Source organism: Orbicella faveolata, unplaced genomic scaffold (genome assembly GCF_042242905.1).
Source record: "Orbicella faveolata isolate gen_17 unplaced genomic scaffold, um_ofav_v1 contig_46, whole genome shotgun sequence".
Lineage (NCBI taxonomy): Eukaryota > Metazoa > Cnidaria > Anthozoa > Scleractinia > Merulinidae > Orbicella > Orbicella faveolata.
This window is the reverse complement of record NW_028301576.1, coordinates 5,975,001-5,992,646: the sequence shown is the minus strand read 5'-3', so window position 1 is coordinate 5,992,646 and position 17,646 is coordinate 5,975,001. Positions and strand designations below refer to the sequence as shown.

General features: G+C 40.2%; 1 protein-coding gene and 1 pseudogene across 2 annotated transcripts in view; one reads left to right on the top strand and one right to left on the bottom strand.

The window, feature by feature from the left end:
• The first annotated feature begins 333 nt into the window (after positions 1-333).
• LOC110049240 (neuronal pentraxin-1-like) lies at positions 334-10,359 on the top strand. The gene is made up of 4 exons (XM_020755023.2): positions 334-711; positions 1,589-1,805; positions 4,361-4,488; positions 7,051-10,359. Exons 1-4 carry the CDS (start codon positions 423-425, stop codon positions 7,305-7,307), a joined length of 891 nt encoding a protein of 296 aa, XP_020610682.1. The 5' UTR covers positions 334-422; the 3' UTR covers positions 7,308-10,359.
• LOC110049228 (beta-1,4-N-acetylgalactosaminyltransferase 3-like) overlaps positions 9,140-17,646 on the bottom strand; it is a 10,633-nt pseudogene continuing 2,126 nt past the window's right edge. The window contains exons 2-5 of the transcript XR_016203925.1: positions 12,628-13,854; positions 11,705-12,224; positions 11,426-11,570; positions 9,140-10,624 (exon numbers count right to left, since the gene is read on the bottom strand). The product of XR_016203925.1 is annotated as a beta-1,4-N-acetylgalactosaminyltransferase 3-like (transcript). The remainder of the gene's footprint in view (positions 10,625-11,425; positions 11,571-11,704; positions 12,225-12,627; positions 13,855-17,646) is intronic.

Here is a 17,646-nt window from a genome sequence, read left to right as displayed (position 1 = left end):
AACAAAGGAAATTTGAATGACTTGTTTATTCATTTCTTTTGTTTGTGTCCTCTATGGGCCTCGCTGTCAAGCTGAATTTCAATATATCGAAAGTGGCTTATCAGAGATGTTTCTTTGTTTTAGTGTACACGTAGATCCAAATTGCCATAACGTCGTCAAGATGTGTGCGGCTAAATTATCCACATATCCGTTTGAGCCTGAATTGATGTTCCCTTAGTGTCAAAGCTCAACTTCCTTTAGTGTTAAAGGATCGATAGCTCACTGTTGGTCAAAAGCTCCTTTTAAGGAAGTGTCAGACCATATATGTACAGCATCGGCGACTCGTGTACACCCTATAAATATAAAAAAAATGATACGTCATCCTTGAAGTTGCGTAGGTATTTCAGTTCGTGTTAAGCTACCGAACAAGCGTTAACGTTAACATGGCCTCTGGAGAGTCCAATTTCTTGGCGCCTTCAGTTTTACTACTGTGTTTGTTGGGGTTCGCAAGTGCAGCACCAGCAAGCAACAGTAAAGTTGGGTCCGTAGAGAAGAAGAACGTATTCATTACTGGGCAGCGCATCGAAGTTATCATTTCGTCAACCAAAGAGGATACGAATGTTTCGCTGAAACGAATTTTACAGAAGCTGGAGTCGGTGAACGCTGAAAATAAGAAACTGGTCAAAGACGTTCAAGCTTTGAAAACACAAATCCACACATTGGAAGACAAAGGTAATTTACTCGTTACTCGATATAGACAACAATGCATATTATGGATATTTGCAGTGATATAAATTTATAAAAAGTATGACGTGCTGGGGCGGCCCGGGTCACAACTGATACAGTGGGGGGGGGGGGGGGGGGGAAGGGGGGGGGAACAAACGTATAAAAATGACAGGGGTGCTCGTCGTACCTTTTAGGGGTTTAAAACGCTGTTTTGGTTTCTCCTAGGCTGTTTAGCCTCCAAAGGTCCACAGCGGGAGCTTTTACAGTACCTTTTAGGGTATTGCGCCGAAAAAATATGACAGAAGATAATGTGTTATGTAAGAATTGGTATCCCTTAGGAGAGAAAAATATTTCAAGCCACGTCCACAAAACAGGATCTTGGTACCTCTTTCTTTTCAAAATTTCCGACAAGCGGCCCGTCGTTTTCATATGGGAGTCCTCGGGGAGGGGGGGAGGGGCCGGGGGCTAGCGGTTTTCTTCGCAGATTTTGCAGTGTCACTTGTTAGAATTGTTCATGTCAACTATAACACGACCTGAATTCAGTGTGCATGGGGTTCCTTTGTCACCCGTTTCACGCAATTGTTTCTCCTCATGCCGTGATATATATTCAAAACTAACATCTGCCTCTCACGAATACCTGAATATAGCCCGGGTACGCATAGCTCAGGCAGAGATGGCTGGGTGTATTAGTTCAAGTGATAAAAATGAATACCAGTTGTGTAAAAACAAGACTTCACAACACAAATATTAACATTTCAGACATTTCAGGAGAACCCAGGTAATGAAACTATGGAGACGTTTTCTTGTTTTACAATGCACTGCTTGTACATGTGTTATTAACTGTCCTCTTTTATATGGATTTTTTCATTCAATGATGGTGTAGTTGGAAATGCCTTCCTGTTTCCGCGTCGGGGAGTAAGCGACTACGTCATTATCCGTGGCAGCATGCCGAATCTCTCAGCTTTGACAGCTTGTTTGTGGATGAAAGCCACTGATACGAGTACAGGAACTCCTCTGGGTTACGCTGTGCCTGATCAGGATAACGAGTTTATCATCTACAACTACAAGTCATTTATGTTGTTCGTTGGAGGTAACCACAGGTCAGTGAAAATGCCTGTAAGGAATTCCAAGTGTGAGGTCAAGACTGACTAGAGATGTTTGTTTGGGTCCCATAGTCCCGACAAAACGTCCAGGATATTTCTGTGATTTAAGACAAAACTGTTGAAGACCTTGGAGGAATGGGTTTAGGGCCAAATTTTTCTGGCTATTTGTGCTGATGGATGATATTAGACTTTCGTCCAAATACAGCTGGGCTTGATCTGCGGCCTCAGTTTCATTCTTTTACTGATATCTTCTCCCTCGTGAATGGGACACCAGTCCCTGGCAGATAACCTCTCCCCTTCCCCAGACATTTTGCCATGTCGTCCAACAAGTTAGCATGTATATCCCAGGGGACTATCCTAGCTTCTGCGAGGTTAACGTGCCTTGCTCGCGAGCATAACTCAGGAGCAGGGATGGCGGAGTGGTGAGAGTGCTCGCCTCCCACTGATTCCGGCCTTGTGCCATATTCAGTTGAGTTTGTTGATGGTCCTCGCCTATGCTCCAGTAGTGTTTTTCTCCGCTGGGGTACTCTGGGTTTTCATCCCTTTAGTAACCAATGGGGGGAGGGGGGCGCTTATTCGAGGATTTACGGTATTACAAAGTCGGTATTACAACCAACCTTGAGTAACCAATATTTTCAAGTTCCAATTCATGCTGCGTATAGGAATTGAATTAAAACAGCTAGAGCTGATTTGGCGTCCTTTGTAGATATTGTAATTTACTTAATCAATCAATCAATCAATCAATTAATTATTGATTTATTTATTTAACCCATGCAACTGCACAAACAAGATACGCTCAGTGACTTATGTGTTCTTTTTATTTATTTATTTTTTTTCGCTTTGATCGATTTGTTGTTTCAGTCTAGGACGGGAGGAAACTGGATAAATAAAACAAATAAATTAAGACTTTGTAATACCGTAAATCCTCGAATAAGCGCCCCCCCCCTCGAATAAGCGCCCCCCCCCCTCGAATAAGCGCCCCTCCTATCGGCCGAAATTTAAAATAAGAGCCACTCTCGAGTAAGCGCCTCCTCCCCTCCACCCCCCCCCCCCATTTTGTGGACGAGTAATGAGACAACAAAGGGTGTATAGTTTTTTGTAGTATTAGATTTGCACATTGTTTCAGTTTGTGAACACGTTGAACACGTTAAGTACTAGCGATGCCGCGATTTAATCTTTAGGATCAGCTTTTTATGTCAATAAAGAGCTTATGTTGGTGTTAACGCGCAGATGATGTATTAAAAAAATGATCATGTCAGGCCACGATTAGAGAAAAATTAAATAAGCGCCCCCCCCCCCCCTCAAATAAGCTCCCCTTTCGAATAAGCTCCTCCCTCGAATAAGCGCTCCCCGTCTTCTCCTAAATTCGAAGATTTACGGTATGCTTCTTCATTCTTACTTTAGCAGATTTTATTCGACTAACTGGTCATTAACGTAGTCCATAAGGTAAGAAAATGTCATGAAAGTTAGTTCAAAGTTTTAAAGCTGTTGATCCCAACACTGAACGGGACTCCGTTGCTTTTTTCCGCTTATTTATCTGTAATCTCAGTTTTCTTATAGTTGATAATCTATTCATTTAGCAAACCCAATTTGCGCTGAGATTCTAATTAGACAGCTGTGTGAGTGTCATCAGTCATTTTAAATGTGATCACAAACTTGACCGAGAGAGCGTATTTGATCTTGGCAATCTTCCTGCATATCACAGATATCCTTCCTTAGCAGAAGTAATACATATCCAGATATCGCTTTGAAGTACAAAATTTTTAAGATAGAACGATCTCGTATGAAGCGATCGATCATCAGTCCGTGTGTAGGCTTAAGTATTCATTTAACTGGGCTCTTAGAGCGACACCGCTTCTAACTGGCTGGATAGAATAAGTTTCATGTCAATACATTACATTTTCGTTAAAACGCAGATTTCTTGTTTGGAGAAGTAACTTGTCAGCAATTAGGATACCGCGCTATAGCTAGACAAACACAAATTCCAGCGAGAGAGATTTCCTTGAATGACTTCACGCTTTGATACTGTAATGCACCATCAGATGATGGTGTAATACACTTTAGTTCTCAGTTGTACTTTTGTCAGATATAAATTCCCAAACAGTTATTTTATGCATGGCTTCCTCGTGCTGAGGGAATCACAAGAAAACTACGCGAATTTCTCGGGTATAAATGATTTAATCAAAAAATAATAGCTTTAATACCAGTTGTATAGGAATAATTTTCACCAAATATCAGAAGAAAAGGTCTAATATTAGCGCTATACGATTTATAAAGTTATTTAATTTTATTTATTTTATATCTTGTTTGTGTAATTATTTAATAATACAGACAACCCGATCGATTAGGAGTCAAACTCCGAACTTCAGACTTTAACCCACTATATCTTTCAAGACACAGCCATCATAGTCCCAAGAGTAGTAGTTACTATAGCCTCCCCCGCAGCCTATTTTACGAATTTCTGCTTACGACATTATACCTTTCGCCAGCAATCAAAATAACGGTTTTTTCCTTGCTTATATTGTACTGCTCGGTATCTTGTTTTCTTCCAGGAAGACGTCTGTTTCTGCTATTGACGGGAAGTGGCACCACATCTGCGCAACATGGGAAAATACCGCTGGATCTTGGAAGTTGTACAAAGATGGTGCTGTTGCAGATCAAGGTCACGGATTGCAGAAAGGTAATATACATTGTACGTATAGATTTATCCAAGCCTTAAAGCGGAGCTCCTGATTACAATATGTTAACCTTGTTACGTTAATCTTGCGCTTGCCATGTAATCGAGAACCAGTACTTGGTGTATGGTCATGTAATACTTTTTCAGCGGATACCTTGTTTTGACAGGTGTCAATTGGCCATAATATCGATGTCCAATATCAAAGAAGGACGCTGTAAACTAATATTGCATGCGTCCGTCTAGCCTGCGAGCATGCAGGCTCCCGGCGAGCGCAAACGAGGTGAGGGTGAGGTGAGGATGAGGTGGACATTCTACTGATGCCGCCTTTCCATGATACCAGAATCTGGTATCATGATCTGATTGGTTAAATCGCTCATTGTTGACATCTTTGAGATAAATGTTTGACAGATCTTCGTAAAATGCGGTCGAAATTGGCCGCCCGACACGACTCCTACGGTCCTTGCCATCTGTGCATTTGCCACTCTCTTTTAATTTTCGGTCTCTCGGCCTTTCCTCAGTCCAAACATGTTCCTCAAGGGTTTAAGCAGATGAACCGTTTGACGGTGCTGTAGCAACTTTTGTAGAGGTCAAAGGCCTGCATGGCTTCCGCTGTTATCTGCATGTCGCTTCTCAGATAATAACGCCCCAGACTCTGTAAATTGCCATGTTCTTATACTTTGTTTAGGCTTATTTCTATTGTAAAATATGTTTTAAGCTCTCTATGTATTGACTCTTGAAGGACAAAGTTTGAAATATCCCGTGAGCATGTTGCTTACTCAGTAAATGGTTTGAACCCAGGAGTATCAGTAGTTCGTATAGTGTGATCGTCCGGGTGAGTGTAGTTCTAAAAAGAACTGTTGTTGGTGACTGACGTTTCGACAACCTGAGCGGAAGTCATCTTCAGAGTCAAGTGAATAGTGTTTGTCAGTCGATGATGTTATAAGTCTGGTCCGTTGAACGTGATTGGTCAGTATAGCCATGATGGTATTGGCTGAAAGACTCGTGTAAAGTTTGTCATCAGTCATTGGTGGGTTTCGATCCGTCTATTGTTAGTCAAGTAGGTCGGTTTTTGGTCCGTGTATTGTTAAGTCGGTCTGTTAGTTAAACACTATTCACTTGACTCTGAAGATGACTTCCGCTCAGGTTGTCGAAACGTCAGTCACCAATAACAGTTCTTTTCAGAACTACACTCACCCGGACGATCACACTATACGAACTAATGTTGCTTACTTGCACTCTATATTATGACGCCGGGCCCGGCTGTTTGATTAGGACTATTTGCAAGTACCAGTTTGTTAGAGGCTAATCACTAAGGGAAGATAGACACACCAAAAACAGTCTACAGGCTCCGCCGCCCCGCCTCGATCGCTTCACTCTCTGAATTTTTCAGTTCTTCCGTTCGTTTTGCTCGCCTAATTTTTTTTCAGTCCTCGCAGGGAGCCTGTTTGCAGGCTAGTCTCCGTCAGAATATTAGCTGGAGTATGGCCGCCATGTTGCGCGATGTCGTCATTTTTCGTCATCGTTGGGCCCGCGCGCCCGTGATCCATGCTACTAATCATGTTGACCATGAAAAAAGAGTTGCATGGTTTTCTATTCCTATGCATACAAGTGGTTCTGTTCCTATAGTTATGATGCTCCGCTTGGCGACCCCTTCAGGGTCGCCAGAGCTCCGCTACGAGTATGGAGCTCCGCTTGCCGGCTCTTCGGGCCGCCGGAGCTCTACTAAAAAATGCAACTTTATAAATAAATAGAGGGAGGAAAACCGTTAGGTATAACTTGAAAACAATAGTACGCGATAATTTGGTATAATCAGCACTTTTCTCTATTTCAATGCTGAACTAAAATTTCTTTTTTTACTCAATGAAAGTTCTTTTTTTTCTTTTGCACACAGGAATCACGTAGTTGCGCTAATTAAGATCAAATTGTTTTTCTTCACCAAAATTTTTAGATAAATCTTAGCTCAGTGATTGTTCTGATAAAGAAAAATGAATAACAATTTCACCTATCTATCTTGTCCAGGAGGTCATTTCCAGCTATAAAAATGACTAGGATCTTGTCGAGATGCCAGAATCCTTCATTGAGTAGTGGCTAGAGTTTATCATTCTACTCCTGATTTAAGAACAGAGAAGTTAGGCATGACGGTTACGCTGAACGACCAACGGAGAAATGAAACTTTTGCAGTCTGTCTTCACCTGTTTTTATAGTAAAGTGAAAATATTTGTCTTCACGGTCCGATAGGAGACGTAGTTTTTGTGTGATTTATTCAAGGACTAGGAGAAAGGAGCCTAAAATCCAAAAAAAAAAAAAATTATTCCAGATCATAAGCTGGTGTTTGTGTTAAAATGTTTAGACGATTTGAAGTCGATAATTCTTTGCCTGTTTTGAATCCTGGGTGTTACACTTCAGTTATTTTAGGATTTCAAATTTCCTGCGCGCCACCATATCTATCTTTGCAAATTTTGTTGGGAACTTATGACTTCAATGGGAGATTACAACATTGCAGGAATCTAGAGAAATAAAAGTCCGCGCGCTTCTAATCGTTCAATGTTTTTTTTTTCCCTCTAGGTTACGTGATCCGTGGTGCTGGATCTCTAGTGTTGGGACAAGAGCAAGACTCAGAAGCAGGAGGATTCGCCGCGTCTCAGAGCTTTGTTGGCGAAATGACGGGTGTCAATATATGGAATCGAGTCATAGATTACCACGAGATTGCCAGTATGTCGAAATCGTGCGGGACAGGGGAGGGAAACGTGTATAAGTGGTCCGATTTTAAGCCTCACATAATAGGTGGAGTTCACTTGGTTTCTCCTTCGTGTGCAATTTGAAAGAATTTTTTTGTTTTTAAGGAGAAAGGAGACAACTCGACCATATTCCTATTTTGCAAAATTTCCCCCAGCAAAGAACTTACAGAAGAAGTTATAATGATCCTGTAGGGAAAATAATGACAAAAATATCGTTTTGAAGAGAAGATATACGAGCATAAAATAAAGCCATGAGTGTCAAATGAAAAAATAAAAACCATCAGTCTCCCAAAGATGTAAAACACCCCAAATTACAAAACAGAGCGGTTTTCAATTGAGTGTCGCAAAATCAAAACCAAACCAATTACTTAATTACCAATTAGACTGCTTAGCCAATCCCAAACCGAAGTAAAACCAAAACCAAAACCAACTTAACCGCTTTATCAATATTGCAGTTATAATCTAGCTTATTCCTCGTCCTTTTTAATTGAGTGTGGGAAGTAATCAGGCAATGACTCTGCTTTTGACTTTGATTTTGGTTTTTCTCTGGTTTTAGATTGGTTGAGTAGCCGAATTGGTAAGTGACTGGTTTAATTGGTTTTGGTTTTACGATACTCAATCGAAAACCACTCGATGTAACCTGTTTTACTCACCGTAGCCAAATTCGCAATTAGCCAATCAGGAGCCAGGCCCGCCGATACCGTACGTCCTGATATCTTACGATATCAAGTAACCGACCTGATATGGCCCAATAGATGGCCGAGTATGGTCACGGAAATACCCAATCGTACCTTTTGATACTGACATCTGTTGCAGTATATATAAGGCTCGTTTTGTCTCACCATGAGCATTTTGTGTCGCTTGCGTCTCAGCAAAATATAAAAAATGGCTTGTCTAAACTCTCTTAATATGCGCGCTGCCGACGAAAAGGCACTACCTCAACATACTGTACGGTTCGTTAATTTTACAGACAGAGCGATATAAACTCAGCAGAAAGATGTGCCAAACGGTGGGTGTTTCTACCTCTACCTCTTTTTAATCTTTGATAAATAATGGTGATAGACTGATCAATGGAGTCCCATTAGGTCAATTTTGGTCTGTTATCATGTGAGTGATAAACAAAATCGGACGACCGCGAAGCGGGCCGGGAATTCCGTTTAATCACGAATATTAGTATAATTACAGACCGAATAGGCCACGTTCGGTATATCAATATTCTATCATGGCTCCGAGGCTTTCGGGTCAAAATTGTAAATTTTTAAAGTTTCTTTCGTCTTTCACTTCCCAAAAGAGACTTGGATACAAAGAAAACAACACCAAATATAGAAGTTTGTCCTGAAAGCCTCGGAGCCATGTTAGAATATTGATACATGGAACGTGGCCTATTGCATTGGACCAATTAATAATGATAACTATAACAAAATCTGAGAAAAAAAAATGACGAAAAGTCTAACTTTCTGGTGAATGAAGTAGGTGAAGAAATCCACGAGAGAAGTACTGGTTCTGTCCGATAACAGCAAACACAAATGACGTGAGTATCAAGTAATGTCCCTACAAAGGTGTGACATGAACATTGTCCAGTTATAAAGACATAACGCATCAAAGTGCACCACATGCTCAAATAGTGCCTCTTGATGAACAGTTATGAATTTTGTTGTAATTTAGTAATTAAAGGAGGTATACCGTATAAATGAGTGATAAAGAAAATCGGACGGCCGCAAAGCGGGCCGGGAATTCAGTCTGTAATCAAACGCATTAATATCCAAGCAGTAAATAATGTTTCTTGCTTACATGTTTTAAAAATTTTGCACCTGTGGCATATAATTCAATTGCCTAATTTATTCAACAATTTAGTTACAGTGCAAGATATGCAGCTGCACAAACTGACTTTCACTTAACACTCACAAGGACAAATATGCCGGAAAACAGACGATTTCTTTAATGGAAATACATTTTTGAAAAGAACTTCCAGCCCATTTCAAAGACTCAATTTACCGTATTTTCTTTTTAAAACATTATTTAATGTCAGATCAATACCCCAATTTGTTAATTCTTGTTCTCCCTTAAGGGCCCATTAACCGATCTTTTCAAGCCGTTGCTAAGGAAAATTTATTCTCATATAACCTCATCATTTTCAGTTACTTCAGAGTTATTTCATGTGTTTTAACTTTTTCATGATCAGCAACACTAGTGATGATGTCATCAGGCCACGCCCATGGTCATGTGACTAATACTGAAAAAACCCAAAGGCTCCCAGGAAAATTACTTTATCGGGATTTAATTCATTGATTTAATATTTTATTTTAAATCCTCATAACGCTATGCATAGATTTTGTTTCATTTCTAAAAGGTGAAATTTTGAGAGAATTTCAAAATATTAAAAAACTCGTAATTTTCTGAAAAAAGCATGATTTCGAAAAAGGAATGCATAGCTATGTTTCCAACGTTGGCTTTAATCGAAATCCGTCAAAAAAGGCTGGATTTAATGAAAAACCGCGCTTCCTTTAGCATTTAAAGAAACCGGAAGTGCGCCCGATATATATTGGAAGTTACCCTATCAGGGCGTGCGCAATTTACACTACCAGTGCACTTCAATCGTTTTTAACCAAGTGTCACGCATCAGCAACGACTTTTTAGTCAAACAAAGCCACACGGAGTTAGTTTTTCTCTTTTTATTGCTCTTGTTTTTCTGTCTTTCTCGTATTTTGTCTTTGCTTGTACTTTTTTTACTTTGCATTTTGTGAATCACAAAGAAAAACCCCTAAAATGTGAGCAAATTTGGAAGTTATTGAGTTATTTTTATTTTCTGCGCTCAGGCTGACGTAAGTAACCGGAAGTGAAATCTCACCTCCTTAGCAACGCGCGCGAGCACGCGCATAAATCGGTTAATGGGCCCTTAAACTAAACTGTAAACCTTAAATTATTCCTTCATCTCTCTTGTCCTACAATTAGACATAACAAGGCTGGAGGCTAACTGGAAAACCGAGCGGTTCATTTATCTTCCAGTCTCAATAAAACTGACAAGATTACAACGGTGATCTCCTTTGAAATATACATTATAATTATATCATAGATGTTATAAATATGATAATGTTTGTGTTTGTATCGAGGGAAAAATAAAAACGTTATTGCAGTATCACAGTTGACCGTTTTTATCTTTTTCTTTTTCGTAGCGTAGTGAATCGAGTAGATAATAAATAGACTGACTTCAAAGCTGGTTTAAACCGACTGAAAAACATTATTTCGCAGCACCTAATTCCAAGACATTTGTTTAGAGTGATAGTGATGATAAAGGCCTGGGTGCTTGATTCTTTCAACTTCTAACTTCGCATTGAGAACACGGTCCAGTAGATCCCAGTCCTCCCCTCCCCACTGATATTTGTAGTCCACAGTGTTCATTCCTTTTAAAAATTGAATACACACGGTAAAATGTAACTGTAGGATGAAGTGAGTAAAGTCATACTCCAAACCCGCCGGGTTGTTCGAAAGGTGGATAACATTATCTTCTGGACAAATCCCTATACAGTGGATAGCTTGTTTTGTTTTGTTAACACTTATCCCCTGGATAGCGATTTATCCGATAGATAGCGTTATCCACCTTTCGAACAACTGGAGCCAGGACCATAGAGAGAAAAAAGGGGGAATTGATAGGACCTCCCCCAATTTCATTCCCAGGGATTTTCCCGAGGTGAAACGAATTTCACCCCCCCCCCCCCCCCCAACCCCTTCGGTCTTCGATCTCGGATATTTCGATTTTCACATTCTCTTTCGAATTCAAAATCATTTCTTTTGGATTTGCCTTTAAGTCATTAACTATCGGCCATTTCGACCTCCCGCTATTTCGAACTATTTTTCGTTTAATTTCCCTGCGACTTCGAAATAGCGCGGTTCAACTGTACGTTATCAGGAGAAGCGTCAGTGGTGTGGGGAATGGGTCCAACCCTTCCTCTTTCCTTGTACCACTTTGTCAATGGTTGTTTTTGTCTTTGATAAGAATAAAAGAAAAACTATCATTGGGAGAAACTCATGTACGGGGGATTGTTCCTTTAGACCATCTTTTCTTGCCATCATTTCTTTGCCTGTTGCTATTCCTTTCTGTCAAGGCCAATAAATTTTCCTTGACAATTGAAGATATGGCTCCTGTAGTATTCACTAACTAGGTGATATGGTTGAGCGTCTAAGAAACTAGTTATTTCTCTTACCTCCAAACCTTATCCAGTCTGATTTATAAACGCTAAGAAGACCATAACCAGCGGTTTCCCAGTAGCCTTGATGATCGACGTATGTGCTGCCACAATTCAGGCGTCCGACAATAGGCATGTACACAAGTCGACCTTCGATTGTACTCTGAAAAAAACAAGGAATACGCAGTGAAAAGTATGTTTCTAATCCTCCTAAATCACAGAATATAAGAGTATTCATTGACTCAGTTTTTTAAATGACCACTAATATTTTGTTATATAAATCAATTACCAGCTCACCTTCCTTACACTGTGCATAATGTCAACAGGCACATCGATATGAAGATCAAATAGAAACAAAATATCACGCTCACTTGGAACACGCTCAACAGCCTTGTTCAATGCTAGCGTCTTGTAAAATTTGCCTTGCAGCGTAATAATAGTGTGTCGAGTGCGAAGAAGAGAAGTGCCAAACGCCTTCTCTAGGTTGATATCTTGGCTTTCAAAGTCAACAACAATGACGTGGAAGTTCTTATCACCAGTCAATAAGCTGGCAACTGTGAGCTCATTGATAAAATGATAAACCCATATTGCTTGATCTTTGACAGGGAGAATGAAGTACACTGTGACGTTGAAGTTCCAGTCCATGCCTTTAGGGAAACACAAGCCATGGCTAAGCTTTTTGTCAAAGACGTTCTCTGACAGGCGAAATGATTGACTGCTGCCATTTAAACCGAGTTCCAGATCCACTGAGTAACGATCACCATAAACTGGGTCTGCCTTCTGCAAAATGTTGTGGATCCTCCTTACAAAGTACTTCCTACATGAGAGGTGAAACATATCCCAATTGTCAGCATAAGCGAAATCAAGACATTGTATAGACCGTCATCCTGGAATTGCCAGTGTGCCAGTTCGCCTAGGGTGCGGTCGCTTATTTGATCGTCCACTCAGTCGGTCGGTCAGTTGGTCCGTCCGACGTCAATCCGATTGTCAATTAGTTTGTCAGTCAGTCAGTCAGTCAGTCAGTCAGCAGGTCAGTCACTAAGTAGGTCAGTCAGTCAATGAGTCAGTCGATCAATGAGTCATTCTTTAAGACAGTCAGTCAGTCAGTCTATTATTCAGACAATCAGTCTGTCAGTCTGTCGGTCTGTTGGTCTTTCGGTCCGTCAGTCCGTCAGTGTGTCCGTAAGCCATAAATTAGAATTTTGTTGAATGTAACTTACTTGGAGGTTTTAAGTCTCAGCGAAGTAGTTATCTTGTTGACAACCGCTTGGATTATATCCCAGCCTGCAACTCGGTTAGGAAAATTTTGATAGTCTACCATCAAGCCCATGGTAGTATTGTCTTCTGGATAAACCAAGGATACAGAAACATGATTGACTCCTTCGTATCGATAAACTGTACGACTTAACACAAAACTGCTTTGGTAATCACACGAGGGAAGGTAACTATCTTTGGGAATCAAAGGGAGGGAATAAAATTTTAAGTAATCCTCGCTTATTCTTTTAGATTTTAGCTCCAGTTCTACACGATAACGATCCGACAATACGCTATGCAAAACATCTTTGTTCTTCGTTGTAACCACGTTTTCGTCAGAATATGGTGATACGTGCTCCGAACTGATCAGTTTGAAGTCCTTGTGTTGCAAACTCTTCCAAAAAACTTGAACAAAGCCATCCCCAGTGCCTTGTTTATGAAGAACTTCGATGTAATATTTACTGCCTTGATGAAGCTTTATATCTTTCGAGATTTGGTCAGGATATTTATGCAACTGATTTAGCTTGGCCCACGCGGCTACACCGTCTTTGAAGACTCTAGCAATCAACTGTTTTTGGTTTGGATCTTCACTTGAACTAAGCCATAACTCTGACGCATCATCCGAGACTATAGCAAAACGGTATGGCATGGTGATTGGTGGGTGAACGAAGCCAAAAATAAGCTGACCATAATCTATCCCGTGATCTTCAATCTGGAACTTGGTAATAACGCTCCTGAAGTTTTCATCGGGGTAACGAGGAAAAAATAACGATTTCCGTAAGTTCGAGATGTCTGGACCACACAACCCTCGCCAGATGTAAACATCCAGTGCGCTAAAAGTTGGTTTTGTAGGGGAAGTGGCATTCGCTGTGTGGTCTGCAATCGTTAAGTTGTAGTTTACCACTTCCATCTTATAGATCATTTGTCGGCATCTGTTTCTGAGAAAGCTTAAGGTTCAACGCATAGCGCCAAATAAAACAGGCTAACAGGACCGTGACCAGGAGGAGAAACTTTCCAAGTCTTTGAAGCTTGCGCAGTCGAAGAAAAGTTTGAATAGCCGCCATAAGTATGCCAAAAGTGTTGTAGTCGAACTGCAGCTTAGAGGACTGATTTGGATATCGATTGTGAAGTTTCCTTATTTTTGAGTTCGTCTACAAGTGAAACACAAGAGTACTTGGGATCTTAGAAACGGCCTAAAAAAAAAAAAATAGGCATCAATCAACAACAAACTTGCATTCAAAAGTTTGTTGAGAGAGGCTTTCAGTCATAACAGCCAAAGAAATCCCCTTAAAAATTAGATTACAAACCTTTATAAACCTACATAGCGATCGATTTTAAAGTTCTTAAACTTCTGAAGTCTATAAAACATCTGAGGTCAACGACGGAATTCATTTAGAAGTATTCAAGTGGAGACTTCCTGTCCACTGGCTTTCTCATTAGTAAAAGGAATGTTCTTTTAGTTTCTGATAACATTATATGCATGACCAATGACTAAATCAGTGTGTTCTTTAGAAGCACTGCACGTGTTCAACTGTTGCAAAAGGTCTAATCTTTCCTTTGGCGAGATTAAACGGCATAAACGTTCAGGGCTGGGTTGTTCAAAAGCCGGATAAAGCTAACCCCGCAATAAAGGATTCATTTTTCTTCTTTAGAAATGTTTTTCACTGCTTATGTTTTGTGTAGTTTGAGATGAGGGTCCCCAATAGGTTTGGCGGGATGCGGGATTTGGCTTTTATATCACCGTGATGTTTGGGATTTGAGCTGAAAACAGGGGCAGGAAGCGGGAATTACAATTACGAGCGGGAGCGGGATTTCGTGTTTTTATAGGGTTGGGATGCGGGATTCGCAAGGGGAACAGAGCGGTATACGAGATTTCAATTCTTACGTCACCTCATAAATTGTTATTGACCAGCGCAAGAACCACAAGCTGGCAGAAACGAACCTTTTGTGCGTTATAGCTGTGTCAGGTTTTAAATAATGAATAGCAACGAATCTGTACCCTGTCAGGTTCTGTCAAACGTATTCATTATCGCTTGACTACGTTAGCATCATGTTACTGTATGAGGTCTTTCATTCCTATTCCTACTGATTGCGATCATTTGTGTTGACCTCGGACATCTGTCCATTTCCAACATTTTCGACGCTTGCGTCTGTAATCTTGGTCTCCGATCATTTCTAGTTTTTCTAGTCTTTTGACCTTCTCCAGAGCGCTTGGTTTGTTTGGGCCAAGATAGCCACACCGGATGGCGGTGATAGTGATTTACCGAATGAAGTATGCGTCGCCATATATTCCGAAAAGGATGCGCGAGCAGGAATGCCTTCATTCAGAAAGAAAAGTTCTGAGCCCAGATTTCAAGGAAAGTGGAGACGCTGAAAGCTTTGAAAGAAACTGTCAAGTGTGTATACAGGCCATCTCTTTCACTGATACGTGGACAAAAGAAAACAAAGCAGTAAACCGTTTATGGAAAGAAACGTAATTATAATCATTTGTGCTTACTTATCTGCTATCCATTGAATTCGTTTCTGATCTTTCTTATGATATGTATTTTCAAAAAAATTCTGTGTTAATAATTTAACTAATTATTAATTTAACAAATTAATAATTAACGCAGGAACGTCTTTGAAAAGTAGACGGGATTGGGATGTCCAGTCAAAAAAGGGTGGGATGGCGGGATTAACAGGAAAAAACGGGCGGGAAAGCGAGATCTGAAAACCCTATTGTGGACCCTCTGAGATTATTCCAACTCAAAACTGAAGGACAAACAATATAAACAGGAAACCTCACCAAAAAGTTACAAAACAGAATTAAAATTATTACTAATCCTGGCCTAGTTTACTAGGGCTTTGAGCAACCCGGCCTAGAAGAGTAAGCGTTGCTTCAAGCTTCCAACCGCATAAAATTCAAACTTAAAGCTAGCACATTGTGTCTAGAGTGGAAACCAGCGCTTTTCAGTGATTATAATTTTAATATCGCTTGAAATTCGTGAAGCTTGTAATCTCTTTTGCGACGTATTGTCTACCTCAGTCCCTCGAACGGTTCTGTTAAAGATAGGAGACATCAGTAAACAAGGTACTCCCGGACAGGAAAAAGTGACAGTCAATGCATATAAAACGGTGCTGCAAGCTTGGTAGCTTTTGGTAACACTGTATGATTTTGAAAAAAAAAAAAAATCAAAAAATGGTGGTATCTCAAACATTCATGAAAATGTATTTTAGGTTTAAGCAACGGTAAATTTCAAAGTGTAACTTCAACTTTTGCTCTCAATTTTGGAATAGTCATGTAAGACAAATCTAGCTGCTCTATGTCGGACCATTTCAATCTGGCTAATATTACGTTTAGTGTATGTTCAAGGGGTTACGTTTAATGTTCAAGGGGTCCCAATTAAGTTTCTGGTTTACAGTTATGCCCAAATATTTTGTTGAGATTGCTCTGGTGATGGTCTAGCCATTCATTATATAATCATGACAAAATTCTGTAAACAGTTTCGCGCATGCTTCGTGATCGTGACTAAAACACCACACGAGTACATACGAGTAACATACGTGTACATACGAGTACATACGAGTAACATACGGATACATACGAGTAACAAAAGAGTACATACGAGTAACGTACCAGTAACATACGAGTACATACGAGTACACACGAGTAACATACGAATACGTACAGATACATACGGTAATACACAGGTTATACATCAATACATTGGCTACATACGAATACATGAGAACAACATACGATGGCAAGACGGTAATAAACATGAAATGTACCATTTTTCTCTTCACATTTCATTTTTGCATGTGCACGGGTCTTGTCTTGCACACACACACGAGCGACCGAGAGCAAGTGCCACACGCGCGAGTATCATCCGTATGTACTCGTATGTTACTCGTATGTAGTTGTATGTTACTGGTGTGTACCCGTATGTTATTCGTATTTATATAATAACCCAAATTATTCTCGCATTTTGATTGGTTCTCGCCTATGATCTATTAGAGGACAGATGCACGATTGACGTCATCATTTCAAAGTTTTTTTCCCCCCGTGTTTTAAAATGGCGGAAAGTTTTGAGAATTTAGATAATATTCTACATGACTGGGCAAAAGATAAGGTACAAGAAAGTCTTGTCCAGGCATTGAACAGCTACCAGAAGCATAGTCTAGCAGAAAGAAGAAAGATAAAGCCGTTTCTGTTTTAGAAAATGACTCAGAAAAAATACTCGAGCAGTCTCAGCCGGCAGTCGAGCGAGAATAAACCAAACACAAATTAAAAATTAGTCTTGGTAAGTCGAGAACCATTGCTTTACCTCGAATTTAACAAACCCAATAAACAAAATGTTTATGAGATTAATTTATTGAAAACATTGAACTTTTCTCAGTCCTAAAATAATTGGTGACACAGTGATCGTCTGGAATAGAACATCAAAACCACTTCTTAAAATCAGTTAAAATAAACACATAACCTTGCTTTCCGATGCGAATGTTTCAGTCCATTTCAGGGCACAGCAGCGAGCAAAGTATAGCTCACTACAGCTCACGGCCAACTGTATCGCAGCTAAAAGGTGTCTCCGACATTATGTCAAACTGATTTGAGAATCACCAACCACAGAGGACACAAATTTCCACCATCACTAACGCTCCTTTCATTCAAAACTCGAATCGAATGGCCTTCAGGTTAACCACAACCGCAAGTTTTCCGAGCGTTTTTTTTCAACTCCTGCCATATTCAAGGCAACGTCCAAGCTTTTCGGCTCACAGGGCCGCTCTGATGACAAAAACCGACTTGACTTTTCAGCATTTTCTTTAAGATTTGTAGATTTCGCAGTTCAATTCTGCTTTTGCTGTAAGGTTTCATTCCACGAGAAGCGACGCTCAAGTCAAGTTTGACAGTGGCGTGATTTTCCTGGACCAATCACAATTCTTTGCTGCGCATAGCAACCAATGAGATTGCTTCATTTTGTATAGACAATAGATTACGTCAAATG